This window comes from Carassius carassius, chromosome 45 (assembly GCF_963082965.1).
Source record: "Carassius carassius chromosome 45, fCarCar2.1, whole genome shotgun sequence".
Lineage (NCBI taxonomy): Eukaryota > Metazoa > Chordata > Actinopteri > Cypriniformes > Cyprinidae > Carassius > Carassius carassius.
Genome location: NC_081799.1, coordinates 26,909,760 through 26,923,393, shown reverse-complemented (window position 1 = coordinate 26,923,393; position 13,634 = coordinate 26,909,760). Strand labels below are relative to the sequence as shown.

General features: G+C 42.6%; 1 protein-coding gene across 1 annotated transcript in view; it reads left to right on the top strand.

The window, feature by feature from the left end:
- LOC132127493 (dnaJ homolog subfamily C member 13-like) overlaps nt 1-13,634 on the top strand; it is a 120,038-nt gene that overhangs the window by 72,593 nt on the left and 33,811 nt on the right. The window contains exons 20-41 of the mRNA XM_059539394.1: nt 1,521-1,661; nt 3,224-3,306; nt 3,380-3,533; nt 3,631-3,734; nt 3,813-3,972; nt 4,058-4,120; nt 4,187-4,288; nt 4,782-4,886; nt 4,960-5,162; nt 5,483-5,567; nt 5,639-5,793; nt 5,918-5,963; nt 6,041-6,195; nt 6,858-7,059; nt 7,148-7,263; nt 8,788-8,866; nt 10,014-10,149; nt 10,235-10,419; nt 10,521-10,595; nt 10,677-10,796; nt 10,936-11,310; nt 11,981-12,094. Of these exons, the coding sequence (XP_059395377.1) occupies nt 1,521-1,661; nt 3,224-3,306; nt 3,380-3,533; nt 3,631-3,734; nt 3,813-3,972; nt 4,058-4,120; nt 4,187-4,288; nt 4,782-4,886; nt 4,960-5,162; nt 5,483-5,567; nt 5,639-5,793; nt 5,918-5,963; nt 6,041-6,195; nt 6,858-7,059; nt 7,148-7,263; nt 8,788-8,866; nt 10,014-10,149; nt 10,235-10,419; nt 10,521-10,595; nt 10,677-10,796; nt 10,936-11,310; nt 11,981-12,094 (2,958 nt within the window). The remainder of the gene's footprint in view (nt 1-1,520; nt 1,662-3,223; nt 3,307-3,379; nt 3,534-3,630; nt 3,735-3,812; nt 3,973-4,057; nt 4,121-4,186; nt 4,289-4,781; nt 4,887-4,959; nt 5,163-5,482; nt 5,568-5,638; nt 5,794-5,917; nt 5,964-6,040; nt 6,196-6,857; nt 7,060-7,147; nt 7,264-8,787; nt 8,867-10,013; nt 10,150-10,234; nt 10,420-10,520; nt 10,596-10,676; nt 10,797-10,935; nt 11,311-11,980; nt 12,095-13,634) is intronic.

Here is a 13,634-nt window from a genome sequence, read left to right as displayed (position 1 = left end):
TGCGACAGCTGAAACCCTTGTCTTGCACACGTCTGTGTGTAGTGGTTCTTGAAGCACTGACTCCAGCTGCAGTCCACTCTTTGTGAATCTCCCCCACATTTTTGAATGGGTTTTGTTTCACAATCCTCTTCAGGGTGCGGTTATCCCTATTGCTTGTACACTTGTTTCTACCACATCTTTTCCTTCCCTTCGCTTCTCTATTAATGTGCTTGGACACAGAGCTCTGTGAACAGCCAGCCTCTTTTGCAATGACCTTTTGTGTCTTGATCTCCTTGTGCAAGGTGTCAATGGTCGTCTTTTGGATAACTGTCAAGTCAGCAGTCTTCCCCATGATTGTGTAGCCTACAGAACTAGACTGAGAGACCATTTAAAGGCTTTGCCGGTGTTTTGAGTTAATTAGCTGATTAGAGTGTGGCACCAGGTGTCTTCAATATTGAATCTTTTCACAATATTCTAATTTTCTGAGATTCTGAATTTGGGATTTTCCTTAGTTGTCAGTTATAATCATCAACATTAAAAGAAATTAACATTTGAAATATATCAGTCTGTGTGTAATGAATGAATATAATATACAAGTTTCACTTTTTGAATGGAATTAATGAAATCAACTTTTTGATGATATTCTAATTATATGACCAGCACCTGTACTCTCACATCTCCTCTTTTAAGGAGATATGATGAATAAAGTAAACATTTAACTAACAGATCTCACCATAATTCAACATTAGGAATGGCGAACATTTTATGCATTACGGGATTACTGAAATGCTGTTTAAATATGACATGAGGCATTATCTAATTAAATATACACTAATTTACATACATTTCCAGAACAGAAATCTGTAGATTGGATAAAGCCAGGCTTATTCATTCTTGTTTTCATCACTCCACAAATCCAACAAAATCAACAGACATTACATAAATCATAGATCAGTGCGAATGATATATAAACAAACCCATCAATTAAACTAAAGTTTGGTGGATGTAAGAATTTTTTTTAAAGATATGGATTGGAATCTAAATTTACAGATAGACTGCAATAAACTCTTGTGTATTTATAAAATGTGTATAAAAATGTTTTCTTTCTAGTAGTAACAAAATCTATATGATCTGCAAACAGCCCAAAATCTGTCTGTATTTAAGCATACAATACCATAATATGTTCATAGATATTTAGGAAACGTGCCAGGTTCACACACTTGTTTCTGCAGCCAGTTGATCTGTTTCGACTCCCTGGTTTGGAATAGAACTGGGTTAGAGATCTCAGATACTACGTGATCTGAAAGCCTCAACGTCCAATCCATCTAAACATCTCAGTGACCAGAGCAATATTAAACACAGATAAATCAAATCTGTTAACAGTGTAAGCTTTGCTCGTTCCTGTAGCGTGTTCTCAATCTGGCGACCCGCCTGAGCGTCGAGTCAGAGAATCTACTCTCTACATAACACAGAATTTGGACTGTAGTACCCATTTCAACCTGTAATCCATATCAACCCATTAATAATAGTTGTTTTTACAGGACCAGTTTGGCAAGAATAAAGTCCCGGAGTGGCAGCGTGTGGCGGGTAAAGCTGCTAAAGAGGTGGAGAAGTTCGCCAAAGAGAAGGCTGACATTGTGCTGATGCACTGGAGAGATAAGATGGGCATCGCTCAGAAGGAGGTGAGACGTTATTACCGCTGCTCCGTCAGCTGATCAGGAGGCAATGGGATGTGACCATATTATCAATAACATGATGTCACGATAGCAAAACTGTCTCGCTATTATCATGATCACATGACCATGCGAAACGATAGGCAAAAAGTGTAGTTTTTCAATTATATTTAAACGTCTTATTCTAACATAAAAGCTCTGTTAAGTTGTGTTTCTGGCCATTATGCTTTGGCACAGGATCTGTCATTAGATAGAGTAATTTAATTTTAAAATGTTTAAAATTGTCTTGTTTTTTACATTTCACAGTAAATATGGTATCGTGGCCTTCATATGTTGATATAACTGTATGGTGAGCTTGATATGGTTGCATCCCTGTTGTGTTAGTGCTGCTGAATGCTGGGCTGGTTAATAGCGCCTCTTCGGTTCTGGATCTGCCGTTTCTCATTGTGCTGGTCACACAGCTCATCTTTATGGTTTGTGTTTTTATGTGTGATGCACTTTCAATACAGGCTCTGCTGGGTTTCTTTACTAATAATAAACACTCAAACATGGCTTGCTGGAGATCTAATGATCCTCGCAGCCAACTACTCATGTGCAGACCATCACTGTGCCCGTGTCTGATAGCACTGCTAAAAAAGCTTAAAGTCCATACACTGATCATTTATTTTCATGCCGTGTGAGTGTAACGCCTTAATACACAATAAATAAAAATATATTAGTTTTGAGATTTGCTTTAAAATTAAACTGAGTTGTTATTTAATTATTAGTGTTTTCTAAAGACTAACATCACGTGAGCATTAGATGATACCAAAGTAATTGAAATGTAAAAACAGTGGAAACATGAACAATTATATATCGACTGTTATTGATAAATGAGATAACCTCCACCAAAACAATAATAAACACCTAAATTTGATCAGAGTGTTGAACAAAACTGAAATGCACGGTCATCTGATCCCCATCGTAAACCCAAGATGACTTGATTGTTGATGTGAAGCATGAGCTGCAGAAGAAGGCACAGCTTTGGGATCATGAGCATGAGTTACACAATCATCATCGTTTCTTTGCTCTTGAGCCTCTAATCACACCAATTCACACACCTGCCACTGCACAGTGTTCATTAGAAACGGCTGGTGTGACCAATAACCTCTCTTATCTCTGCCCCCCCATCGGCTCTTATTGTGGTTTCTGCTGTCAATCAATGCAGCAGGACAGGAATAACCTGGTGAGTAGTTTTGTCCAATCAGAGACTCTCTCTCTCTCTCTGTTAGCCCCTCCCTCTCTCATGTCAGTCTCGCGGTCTCATGTGTGTGTGTGTGTGTGTGTGTGTGTGTGTGTGTGTGTGTGTGTGTGTGTGTGTGTGTTCGTAGCTGTCACACATTGACTGTATTAGATCAGCTGTCCATGTCTTCAGATTTTAGAGCAGGATCATAACTTCACATCACGTGTTGATCATTACACAGCTCTGGTGTCATCAGCATTACCCTCACATCCCATAATAGCTCTGTTTGTCTCTTAAACCAGTGTTATATGCAGAATATGCTGTAGAGATTGTGTGTTACTGATTGTAGAGTGTAAACCAGAAGCCGGTCATCCTGAGGAAGAGACGGCAGCGGATCAAGATCGAGTCCAACTGGGAGCTGTTCTACTACAAGTAAAGGATCAGTTTAATGACTGTGAGTTCTGTGTGTGGTCATCAGAGCTGAGACGCTGCTGTCTGTGTGCAGGTTCCAGCTGGATCACGCTCGCTCTAACCTGATCTGGAACCTGAAGACACGTGAGGAGCTGCGGGACGCTCTGGAGGCCGAGATGCGCTCCTTCGGTGTGGACCGAGAGCTGGGCAGCGCTAGCATCATCTCCTGGAACCACCAAGAGTTCGAGGTCTGTGTCTGTCCTCACCAGCACTGGAGAAGCTCTGATGTGATGTGAATCACTGCTAGAACGGATGGATCAGTAAAAGCCTGCTGCTTGTGTTCAGGTGAAGTACGAGTGCCTCTCTGACGAGATTAAGATCGGAGATTATTACCTGCGTCTGCTGCTGGAGGAGGATGAGAACGAGGAGTCTGGAGCCATCAAGAGATCGTAGGTTTCTGAACACACACTCTGAGCCGTGTTCGTCTGGCTCTTATTGTCCTGATCATCCTCTGTGTTGTTCTCTAGCTACGAGTTCTTTAACGAGCTCTACCATCGCTTCCTGCTGACTCCTAAAGTGGCCATGAAGTGTCTGTGTCTGCAGGCGCTCTCCATCGTCTACGGGAAGTGCTGCGAGGAGATCGGACCGTTCGCTGACACCAAGTACATCGTGGGCATGCTGGACCGGGTCAGTGTCCTGAAGTTACAGGACAGTGATGTGTCATACGTCTCTAGAATCACTGTTTAAACCTGCTGTTTTTGCTCCTCTCCAGTGTACAGACAAGCTGGAGAGAGACCGACTCATCCTTTTCCTCAACAAACTCATCCTCAACAAGGTGAGAGACACGTCAGAGCTGCGGTGTTGATCACACATTCAGTGTTTAACTCTTCTGTTCTGACAGAAAAATGTGAAGGATGTGATGGACTCTAACGGAGTGCGTATACTAGTGGATCTGCTGACCCTCGCTCACCTTCACACCAACAGAGCCACTGTCCCACTGCAGGTGCTCTCTCCAAACACACTGCTGCTCACAACACTCGTATTCATCAGGGACGCTTTAAACTGATCAAAAGTGACAGTAAAGACATATATAATGTGATAAAAAATATGCTGTTCATCTGTGCATCCTGAAAAATAAAATGCATCACAGTTTCCACAGAAATATTGAGCAGCACAACTGTGTTCAACATTGATAATAATCAGAAATGTTTCTTGAGCAGTAAATCATCATATTATTCTGATTTCTGAAGATCATGTGACACTGAAGACTGGAGGAATGATGCTGAAAATACAGCGGAGCATCACAGAAATACATTACACTTTAACACAGATTCACACAGAACACAGATGATTTACACTGGAGTAATATTTCACTGTTTTACTGTATTTCTGATCAAATAAACACTTCAGCCCTGAGCAGAAGAGGCTTCTTTTAAACAGTGGTATGCTGATGATGTGTGTAATGTCCAGATGTTGAATCTGTGTGTTGTTTTCAGAGTAATGTGTTGGAGGCTTCTCCAGACATGAAGCGCGAGAGCGAGAAGGAGTGGTACTTCGGGAACGCAGATAAAGAGAGGAGAGGGCCTTTTGGCTTTGAGGAGGTGAGTATGTGTGCAGCAGAGCTGGAGCGTGTGGAGGTGATCTGCTCTTTGAGCTGTCGATCTGTGTCCTCAGATGCAGGAGTTCTGGAGCGCTGGGACGCTGACGGCTAAGACCCGCTGCTGGGCTCAGGGCATGGACGGCTGGAGGCCGCTGCAGTCCATCCCTCAGCTGAAGTGGTGTCTGCTGGCCGGAGGACAGGCCGTGATGAACGAGACCGATCTGGCCACGCTCATCCTCAACATGCTCATCACCATGTGCTCCTACTTCCCCAGCCGGTACAGTCTCGCTGCTCACAGCAGCACTTCTGAGATACTAACTCAACTCACAACTAGTTTCTTTCTTCTTTGGCCAAGAAAAAAAGTCAGACTTGTGAGATTAAAAAGTGTTTTTTTTGTTTTTCTCCAGTGGTGGAAACGGCTTCCATTTAAATGCCATTGTGTTAAATAACAAAATATTACAAGGGGCAACAAACTAGAATAGTTTGATAATTTGATAAGTAATGCAAAGACATACAGACATGTTCATGTGTTGGAATATGTTTAAACAAGCCTTTATTTCTAGATAAATAATAAATCTGCTGTGTTTGTGTGTTCAGGGATCAGGATAATGCCATTATCAGACCTCTACCGAAGGTGAAGAGACTCGTCAGTGATAACACCTGTCTGCCACACATCGTCCAGGTACACATCACTGACTCGGTGTTCCTCTACAGCTGTGTTTATAAACCGCTGACATCTCCTGTCCTTCACAGCTGCTCCTGACCTTTGACCCCATCCTGGTGGAGAAGGTGGCTAACCTGCTGTACCTGGTGATGCAGGACAACCCTAACCTGCAGCGTCTCTACCTCAGCGGAGTCTTCTTCTTCATCATGATGTACACCGGCTCAAACGTGCTGCCCGTGGCCCGGTACTCTCCTGCGTCTCAGCCCATCACAGCTGACTGATGTCATTAGCTCCTGATCATGTGTTCGGAGGAATGCCGTTCATGTTTTGATAACTTGCTGTATGTGTAACTGTGTTCTTCTCTCCAGGTTCCTGAAGTACACTCACCTGAAGCAGGCCTTTAAATCAGAGGAGGTGAAGCAGATCTGACATCTCTCACAGTGCATGTAAAGTCAGAGAACAGTTAATCTGAGCATGTGTTTGACCCGCAGGCTAAAGGTCTGGACATCGTTCAGAGGAGTGTGTTGGGCTCCATGCTGCCGGAGGCCATGGTGTGTTACCTGGAGAACTACGAGGCCGAGCGCTTCTCCGAGATCTTCCTGGGAGAGTTTGACACGCCTGAAGCCATCTGGAGCAGTGAGATGAGGTCAGATCTGATGGGTTTCCTGCCACTTGACTGTGTCTTTATGAACACGAAACACACAAAATATATATTTATATATATAAAAAAAACTAAATGACATATTTTGGTTACTATTACTATAATAGCTGTGCTTAATATTTTGAATGTTATGGTTTAAGCCTTCATGTTAATTTAAGGCAAAGTTTTAGTAATTGTGTTGTTTTGTCTTTTTTTAAATTAGTTATACATAGTTTATTTCAATTTTAGTTACTTTAGTATGTTAAGTTAAAGTGATTGAAAATGAGAAGTGAGATGAGGTGAACATCTATACTATATCTTACGGTTCATATGTGTTTGTAACACATGAATTTGTCTTTTTGAATGCTAAATGCTGAAAATAAAACCTAAAGTAATGTTTAAGTTATTAAAAACTAAAAATTAACAAAAAAATATTTTTAAAAGATATTTTACTTTTTTCTGTCTCTCTGTAAATAAAAGAGATGTGTAAACCTGTGTTAGTATCATTGAGATAAGGTTTTGTTAATATTTTGAATTGGATTTCATTTTATATTTTCTCCTTTTAGTCTAGCTAAGACATTTGTATTTGTTTTGTGAACTATGCTAACCTGAAGGTAAAGGTGGTGAATTAGCACGTCATGCTGGTTGTTTGTGGTGTGTGTGGACAGGCGTCTGATGATCGAGAAGATCGCCGCTCATCTGGCAGACTTCAGTCCTCGTCTGCAGAGTAACACTCGTGCTCTCTATCAGTACTGTCCCATTCCTGTGGTCAGCTTCCCTCAGCTGGACAACGAGCTCTTCTGCAACATCTATTACCTGCGGCACCTGTGTGACTCCACACGCTTCCCCGACTGGCCCATACGAGACCCGGTACACACATCTACACACACACGCTGGCTGATGGCCCAGCTCCACACTCTGTGTGATGTGAAGACCTGTGATTGTCTGCCCCCTGCAGGTGAAGCTGCTGAAGGACACTCTGGACGCCTGGAAGAGAGAGGTGGAGAAGAAGCCGCCCTCCATGTCTGTGGATGACGCCTATGAAGTGCTGAACCTCCCTAAAGGACAAGGACAGTGAGTCCCACACGCTCTTGCTGTTAAAGACAAAATAGCTCACTTTTTTAGTACTATATTTTTACACTTGTTGTTTATTATTATTCATAAAGCACATTTCAATACAACCGATGTTGCCCAAGTGCTGTACATCAAAGAAAATAAAATAAGAAAGGGCAAAGACATAATTCAAGGATAGCATAAAAACTTAAGACAAATACACATCTGAGAATGAATCACCAGAGGAGTTAAAAGCCCCAGTTAATAAATGAGCGTTTAACAGAGATTTAAACCTGGAGATGGTCTGAGCGGATCTGATACGAAAGCGTAGTGAGTTCCCAGGTTTGGGGTCAGCAACTGAGAAAGCACAATCCCCACAGAGTTTAAATGTAGATCTGGGAAGCACTAAACAAAGCTGGACGTATGATCTCAGGGGCCTAAGAGAGTAATGTCCACCCATTTAGAGATTTAAAAACAAACAATAAAAGTTTATATTCAGTTCGGAGACAGATGGGCAACCATTTAAGAGAAGACAGGATAGGAGTAATGTGATCACTCTTTCTAATGCCTGTCGGCCCATAGAGAGAGACCTAGAATAGTCTAAGCATGAGAAAATAAAGCCATGAATTACTCTCTCTTAGTGTCTTAAAGAAAAAAGTTAGGGCTTCATCTATTCCAAAAAGTCTCAAATTAATAAGCAAGATTTGGTCACCGAATTTTTTTGCTTGTCAAATTTGAACTATTGAATCAAAAATGCACCTCGATTTTTAACCACTGCTTTATTATTCTCAGTCAAGGAGCCAAGAATAGAATTTATACTAGTTTGATTGCTGACTATACCAAAAACCATAATCTCAGTTTTATTTTCATTGAATTTTAAAAAGTTTAACGCCATCAGGTCCTTGATGCCAGTTAAGCAGCTCAAAAGCGAGCTAATACCATTATCTTTTTGAAGTGGCCGATAAATCCGTGTATCATCAGCATAGCAATGAAACAAAACTCCATGTTTCCTAAATATAGTTCCTTAAGGAGAAGGTAGAGTAAGAACAGAAGGGGGGCGAGAATAGAGCCTTGAGGGACTCCACACTTTAGTGGAGCTGACACTGACATACATTCGCCCAACTTTACCACAAAGCTTCTATCTGCTAGATACGACTTAAACCATTTAAGAGGAATCCCATGAATTCATGGTTTTCCAGCTGAGAAACCAAAATATTATGATCGACAGTGTCGAAGGCCACACTCAGGTCCAATAAAATTACGATCCAGAATCTGCATTTAATAGTATGTCATTTATAATTGTTAGCGTAAATGCTTGCATCAATCCCAGTCATAGTTTAGTGTCACATGATCATTTCATCCCATTCTGACTCTTAAGAATAAAAAAAACTTTATATTTCATTCTGTACCTTTAGGACTTTTATTAATATATCACAAATATTTTGGATTGCTTAGCCTTCGTTCTCATGTGACACTGTAGCATCTGAGAATAGTGCTTATCAACTGTAATCTTTTTCCTTTGTTGATTTGTGTGTGCTTTTAAAGGCATGAAGAGAGTACGATAAGGAAAGCATATTTCAGATTGGCCCAGAAATACCATCCAGACAAGAATCCGGAGGGCAGGGTACGTACAGCAACCAGTGATGGAGTACTTGAGTCCTGGACTTGGACTAAAGTCTGACTCGAGTCACTATTCTTTGGACTCGAGTCCGACTCGTGACTCGACTTGGACTCGCGGACTGATGACTCATACTTGGATTCGGACTCGAGGATATATAAAATCGGACTTGAGCATTCATCACGTTGTTTTTGACAAAAAATGTTATTAAAAAAATTATATAAGGTGTTACAGTTTTCCTGTTTCGTGCCCAAGACCGGCCGGGATCTATTCTTTTCCCTCACAGACACTGCTACCGCTCGCTCTCTTTGCTTGACAACACACTCACTGACGTCACTCACTTTACTTTCACTTTACTATTTTTCCAAAGCGCTCGGGCGCTTGCGGGAAAGGATGAAGCTGATTGGTTAGTTCTTGTCACATGACCCACGGTGCGCTTGCGGCATTCTGAAAAGTTGAGATGTTTTTAACTCGTTGCGGTGCAGACGCACCTGGAAAAAAACGAGCGCGTCGCTTCCATTATGAGAGCGCATACCGCGTGCCTACATTGGAAATTATGAACTTGAGCGTGCAAAAGACGCGATATGTTAACTACCCTTATCATTACACGTTGCTTTCTGACCAGTCGCGTGCCATCACACACACACATTCACTTGAACACATACAAACGCACTCACGCTAAATCACTCGGTCACTCACACACAAACGCTCTCTCTCTCTCTCTCTCTCTCTCGTATTGATTTTTATGTTTTAAGTATCTTTAAAATACAGTGTGCTGTAAAATGCACGTTTCTTTTTTCGCCGAAAAAAGAAGTGTTAAAGGATTAGTTCACACAAAAATGAAAATTTCCTAATTATTTACTCCTCCCAATGCCATCCAGGATATCCATGGCGTTTTTTCATAAATTATGTTTTTTAAGGAAAACATTTCAGGATGTTTTCTTCATATAATGGACTTCAATGTCTGCCAACTCAGTTGGTTGCTATTGTTTCCTTAAAAAAACTTAAAAAAATTTCCAATACGGAACTGGTGACTCGACTCGGACTCGACAGTTGGTGACTCGACTAAAACACTGACAGCAACACTGCGTCTCATTATGAGTGAATGAATAATAAACTCTTAACCAGTCTCGCTGTGTGTGTGTGTGCTCAGGACATGTTTGAGAAGGTCAACAAGGCCTACGAGTTCCTCTGCACCAAATCGGCTCGTATCGTGGACGGTCCTGACCCAGAGAACATCATCCTGATCCTCAAAGCCCAGAGCATCCTGTTCAACAGACACAAGCAGGGTTAGACTCGCTGCTCTCAGACACCGCTCCTGATCTTCAGACGCTCAGAGACTGATCTCCTCTCTCTCTCTCTCTCTCTCCTCAGATCTGGAGCCGTATAAATACGCCGGCTACCCCATGCTAATTAAGACCATCACCCTGGAGACGGGTGACGAGCAGCTGTTCTCCAAGACCTCGGCTCTGTTACCGGCCGCCGCGGAGCTGGCCTTCCACACCGTCAACTGTTCGGCGCTGAACGCAGAGGAGCTGCGGCGGGAGAGCGGCATCGAGGTCAGCATGTGTAGACGTCACTCGCTGGCTCTTCTCTTCTCTTCTCTTCTCTTCTCTTCACTGTCTGCTGGTGTTGATGAGGCTTGTGTGTTCTGTGTCAGGTGCTGATGGAGGCTCTGTCCCGCTGTGTGTCTGTGCTCACCGCCTCCAGCAGACCGGAGGACATGGCAGTGCAGGTACATCAGCACACACACACACACACACACACATGCAGTGAGCTCCCATTGTGATTCTGAGTGCATGTGGGTGTTTTTCAGGTGTGTGGACACGTCTGTAGGTGCTACAGCGTCGCTGCTCAGTTCGAGGAGTGCAGAGAGAAGATAGTCGAGCTTCCCAACATTATTAGAGATGTTTGTCACATTCTCTACTACAGCAAGGTAAGAACACGCATCTCTTTATTACTGACTGACTATTAATTAAAATTAAGACTAGTCAGAGCTGTGTTGTATTGTTTGTGTGGATAAGTGATCTCTTCATACACCGAGTCTGCGAGTGTTTGTGTTTGCCGTCTCTCAGGGTCTGCCGCGCTTGGCGTCTCTGGTGGTGGAGTGCGTCAGCTCCTTGGCGGTGGACTTCTTCCTGCAGACGCACCTGTATCAGGCCGGGGTCCTGTGGCACCTGCTGGCGAGCCTCTTCAGCTACGACTACACCCTGGAGGAGAGCGGCGTGCAGGCCAGCCACGACACCAACCAGCAGCAGGTGTGCAACAGTCTGGCCAAACTGAGCGTGGTGGCCCTCGGCCGGCTGGCGGGGTACAGCGGGGCCCGGGGCCCGGAGGACGAGCCCAGCGCAGGAGAGCTTCCTCCGGAGAACCCTGCCATCAGGAAGAGTCTGGGGGCCATGCTGACGCCCTACATCTCCCGCAGACTGGGCCGCAGCTCGCCCACAGAGGTACAGAGAGACCTGCGCTGCCGGTAGCACCATTAATAGAAATTACATCTATTGAAATGTAAATACACAACACAGTATTTCTGATTTTTTTTTTAGAATAATATAATTGATCGGTTCTGTTTGAAATGTAATTAATCTTTATAAATTAATTGGACATGCCTTTTGATTATTCAAATCTAATGAAAATATTAAAATGGAATTCAGAAAATTTATGAAAAACATTCACAGAATTTGAGAAAAATAATCATGTATTTCATAGGGCCTTTAACATAATTTTTGTCAAACTTTTAATAAATTGCTGTTACATTGTATAAGTTTCATGAATTCAATTAGTTAGACATGCGTTTTGATTAAACATTAAAATGGAGTCTCAAATGTTTTTTTAATTAAAATGAGAAATAACAGGGATTTTACAGGGCCTTACTTTTTAATTTTTGTCTTTGTTTTATTGTGTTTGTTCTATATCATGAAATATATATATGCTATATGATTATTTCAGTCTGGTGTCATGTCATAGAGTTAGTATTGTGTAGCACTAGTACTGCTGTTGAAGGACAGATGGACATTTACATTTACATGTATTCATTAAGCAGACGCTTTTATCCAAAGAGACTTACAAATTAGGACAATGGCTGTGTGTTGATCTGTGCTTCTTCTGTGGGTTCTCCAGGTGCTGAAGCTGCTGAACAGTAACTCGGAAAACCCATACTTGATCTGGAACAATGGGACGCGAGCGGAGCTGATGGAGTTCCTGGAGGAGCAGCAGGAGAGCAGCATCAAGAGAGTGAGACGCTCCTCCCGATCCTTCACTGCTCCTCACACTCGTCGGATTTACATCACACTCACTCTGTGCTTACACTCGTCTGATTCAAATCACACTCATTCTGTGTTTGCACTCGTCTGATTCACATCACACTCACTCTGTGTGTTTATACTCGTCTGATTCTCATCACACTCACTCTGTGTGTTTATACTCGTCTGATTCTCATCACACTCACTCTGTGTGTTTACACTCGTCTGATTCACATCACACACCCTCTGTGTGTTTGCACTCGTCTGATTCACATCACACTCACTCTGTGTGTTTGCACTTCTCTGATTCACATCACACTCACTGTGTGTTTGCACTTCTCTGATTCACATCACACTCACTGTGTGTTTGCACTTGTCTGATTTACATTACACTCTGTGTGTTTGCACTCGTCTGATTCTCATCACACTCACTGTGTGTTTACACTCATCTGATTCACATCACACTCACTCTGTGTGTTTGCACTCGTCTGATTCTCATCACACTCACTCTGTGCTTACACTCGTCTGATTCACATCACACTCATTCTGTGTTTGCACTCGTCTGATTCTCATCACACTCACTCTGTGTGTTTACACTTCTCTGATTCACATCACACTCACTGTGTGTTTACACTCATCTGATTCACATCACACTCTGTGTGTTTGCACTCGTCTGATTCTCATCACACTAACTCTGTGTTTACACTCGTCTGATTCACATCACACTCATTCTGTGTTTGCACTCGTCTGATTCACATCACACTCACTCTGTGTGTTTACACTTCTCTGATTCACATCACACTCACTCTGTGTTTACACTCGTCTGATTCACATCACACTCACTCTGTGTTTACACTCGTCTGATTCACATCACACTCATTCTGTGTTTACACTCGTCTGATTCACATCACACTCATTCTGTGTTTACACTCGTCTGATTCACATCACACTCACTCTGTGTGTTTGCCCTCGTCTGATTCACATCACACTCACTCTTTGTTTACACTCGTCTGATTCACATCACACTCACTCTGTGTGTTTGCACTCGTCTGATTCACATCAATCTCACCCTGTGTGTTTACACTCGTCTGATTCACATCACACTCACTCTGTGTGTTTGCACTCGTCTGATTCACATAACACTCACTCTATGTTTGCACTCGTCTGATTTTCATCACACTCACTTTGTGTGTTTACACTCGTCTGATTCACATCACACTCACTCTGTTTACACTCGTCTGATTCTCATCACACTCACTCTTTGTTTACCCTCGTCTGTTTCACATCACACTCTGTGTGTTTGCCCTCGTCTGATTCACATCACACTCACTCTGTGTGTTTACACTTCTCTGATTCACATCACACTCACTGTGTGTTTACACTTCTCTGATTCACATCACACTCACTCTGTTTACACTCGTCTGATTCACATCACACTCATTCTGTGTTTACACTCGTCTGATTCACATCACACTCACTCTGTGTGTTTGCACTCGTCTGATTCACATCACACTCATTCTGTGTTTACACTC